General features: G+C 35.3%; 1 protein-coding gene across 1 annotated transcript; it reads left to right on the forward strand.

The window, feature by feature from the left end:
• The first annotated feature begins 895 nt into the window (after positions 1-895).
• On the forward strand, positions 896-3,104 carry LOC107421473 (labd-13Z-ene-9,15,16-triol synthase, chloroplastic). Its single transcript, XM_016030756.4, has 2 exons — positions 896-1,887; positions 2,258-3,104. The coding sequence occupies exons 1-2, from the start codon at positions 928-930 to the stop codon at positions 2,882-2,884; spliced, it is 1,587 nt and encodes a 528-aa protein (XP_015886242.2). The 5' UTR covers positions 896-927; the 3' UTR covers positions 2,885-3,104.
• The last annotated feature ends 326 nt before the right edge of the window (positions 3,105-3,430 follow it).

The raw sequence follows: 3,430 nt of genomic DNA on the forward strand, positions 1-3,430 counted from the left end.
ACGTTATATCAGATTATTAAAAATTTAGAGAATTGTTTTCTTTTTTTTCTTTTTTTTAATGATTAGATTTAATTTCAGTCATTAGAAAAATATCAAATGATTCCGTAAAAAATATTTAAATTAATTTAAAATCATCAATTTCCATGGAGAGGATTTTGTCGGGGAGTGTGTCATGGTTTCCGCTTTGAAAGGACCCATAGCATACGTAATTCCCAGGAGATTTTATTGATCATTGAAAGTTGTAGGGTCCACAGACATCTACAGATCTTTTTATTTTAAAGCGCAAATATTGGAACATCAGTAGAGAAAGTTTCAAAATTTAAACTTTCTCGACCATTCAAATTCAAACTTGTACATCACTTAGATGCAATCGATTCAACATTCTCAAACGTCCTGATCACACATGTTCCTCGAAGCTAGTTAATTAAGATTAAAAATATAAAATCTATGCTAAATATTAACTTGCCGCGGACCTATCACATTTTTTTTAATATTGTATACAAAATATAAGAAGCTTGATATTGCCCTTCAAACCATTGTTTTCAAATAAGTTTGGATTAATAATAATAGTTTGCTCTGAAAAGTTTGATAACATTAGCAATAGTAATACTAATTGTACGAAAATGAAATAAAAATTATTACGAAAGTTTACTTTGTGTTTTTTCTACAAATTTCATTTCATAAAGACATAGAATAAATTTCAAGAAATTTTTCAATAAAAAAAGACTAAATTAATAAAATAATAATTCCATATACAATGTGACATTTATTTTATTATTTTATTATTATTTGAATAGTAAACACAAGACCATAGTTGGAGGTACCGTGCTACATTAGTTGTCCGAAAATCTATATAAAGCTCCCCTAACGCAATTTGAGATTACCAGTCCACAAAGGCAAATTAACATTAGTACTAGAGGCAGTGCAATGTGGTCTAGCTGGTGGGATATTGCTTTCAGTATGAATAATAAATATTCAGCAGAGCTTCTCACCCTTCTGCTGATCACCACTTCCGCAGTCCTATGGATCTTCCGAGCCGCCAAGAATCCAAAAAAAGCAAGTCCCAGATTGCCACCAGGTCCCCTCGGCTTGCCACTGGTTGGATACCTTCCCTTTTTAGGTTCCCAAGTTCACCGAGAATTTTCACAACTAGCAAAAATCTATGGCCCTATTTACAAGTTCTGGCTCGGAACCAAACTATGCGTTGTTGTAAGCTCGCCATCGCTAGCGAAAGAAGTGGTTCGCGACCATGATTCAGTATTTGCCAACCGAGACCCTCCTATTTCAGCACAATTTGTCACCTTTGGAGGAAATGACATTGTGTTTTCACCTTTAGGCAAAAACTGGAGGAAACTGCGAAAGATATTCGTGAGCCAGATGCTCGGAAGCACCGTGCTTGACAATTCATACTCTCTGAGAAGAGAACAAGTTATGAAATCTATTAGAAATGTCTATGCAAATATTGGGAACCCAATCGACGTTGGGGAATTGGCGTTTTTGACGTCCATCAACTCAGTCATGAGCATGTTCTGGGGCGGCACAGAGCAAGAAGAAAAAGGAGTTGTTTTTGGAGCAGAATTCAAGAACATGACCACGGAGCTTATGGTGCTGCTGGGGAAATCTAACTTATCAGACATTTTCCCTGTCCTTGCAAGGTTTGATATACAGGGAATACAGAGGCAAGTCAAGAAAGTGGCTGATTCATTTGAACGGGTTTTCGATTCCGCAATTGATCAGCGGAAGAAGACTATGGAAGCAGAGAAAGATGATGGGCGACCGGAAGGAAATGAAGAAAGGAAGGACTTTATGCAATTCCTCTTGAGGCTTCATGATGGTGAAGATAGGTCATCATCAATTACTATGCCCCAACTTAAGGCGGTTCTCATGGTATGTATGGTTTCTATTTTTCTTCCAATAACACACACACACACACACATATATATATTATACACACAATATTGGTCTCATCCGGATGTTCTAATGGGATTAATGTGAGAATTCAAGTATACACTTTTATAGATAATGATTATTTCAAAATATACACGTATCCTTTAAAAATATAGATTTGATTCTGTATGATAATCCTATCAGGATGTCCTGAAAAAACTGGTTTGTATATATGGTAATGATGCAGTGCAAATCAATCAATGAAAAGTTTACACAACATCCTATAAAGCCATGATATATTTTAACGTAATCAGGATTAGTTATATATAACATTAATTCTTTGCCATATTTATGTTTTTTAATCAAACAGGACACCGTCGTCGGTGGAACTGATACTACAGCAACAACAACGGAATGGGCAATTGCGGAGCTGATGCAGCATCCAGAGGCAATGAAGAAAGTCCACCAAGAACTAACACAAGTTGTGGGGTTAAACAATTTGGTTGAAGAGTTTCATCTTCCAAAGTTGACATATTTGGATGCTGTGATTAAAGAGACACTTCGTTTGCACCCACCACTGCCATTCCTAATACCTCGTTGTCCCAGTAAATGTAGCACCATTGGTGGGTATATGGTGCCCGAAGGTACTAGGATTTTCTTAAATATTTGGGCTATACATAGAGACCCTAACGTTTGGGAAAATCCTTTGGAATTTAGACCCGAGAGATTCCTCAATGGTCATATGGAGTTTGACTACAACGGTAATAATTTCGAATATCTCCCATTTGGATCTGGAAGAAGAGTTTGTGCGGGAATTCCTCTAGGTGAAAAGATGCTGAATTTTGTTGTGGCTTCATTCTTGCACTCCTTTGAATGGAAAATGCCTCTTGGAGAAAAGCTTGATTTGTCTGACAGTTTTGGGATGGTGACAAAGAAAATGACACCTTTAGTTGCCATTCCAACAACAAGGTTATCCAATTTAGAGCTTTACGCTTGAATAATAATAAGTCTCGATGCTGAGAATAAAGGTATAAGTACTTTCTTCAGTAATAATGGAGCGCATATGTTGTACTTCAACCGTTAGAACTTCCGTAACACTCATCTTATCTATTGTAATTAGCAATAGAGCTTGGATGAATGGATAATAAAGATGAACATGCAAGCATCGGATTTGCTTGTTACAATGTTCTTGTTCAATATATACTCAAATTATACCATGTTTTTCATTTTGAACTTAATCTATCTTTTTTTTTCTTTTTTTTTTCTTTTTTTTTTTTTTTTTTGTGTTACCTTCCATGCGTTAAACTCCCAAATTTGAATGTTGTTTTACACATAAAGAACTTTCCAATTTTACGTGAATTCAAAGACAAAAAATGCATGTGAAAGGCAAATGTAGGAGCATTGATGGTTATTTTACTTATGTAACCTTATTTTATTTTATTTTTTAGGAGAAGATGTCAATTGACGCCGAAGACAATAGTTACTTAGTTTAAGGGCTCATTGTCCCCAATTTTTCAAAAATATCTAAGCAAACCTTCATATA

This window comes from Ziziphus jujuba, chromosome 6 (assembly GCF_031755915.1).
Source record: "Ziziphus jujuba cultivar Dongzao chromosome 6, ASM3175591v1".
NCBI classification, from domain to species: domain Eukaryota; kingdom Viridiplantae; phylum Streptophyta; class Magnoliopsida; order Rosales; family Rhamnaceae; genus Ziziphus; species Ziziphus jujuba.

Coding starts and splice junctions, on each gene's coding strand:
- LOC107421473 (XM_016030756.4), top strand. CDS start 928: ATGTGGTCTAGCTGGTGGGATATTGCTTTCAGTATGAATAATAAATAT. Junction 1,888..2,257: donor AACTTAAGGCGGTTCTCATG/GTATGTATGGTT, acceptor TTAATCAAACAG/GACACCGTCGTCGGTGGAAC.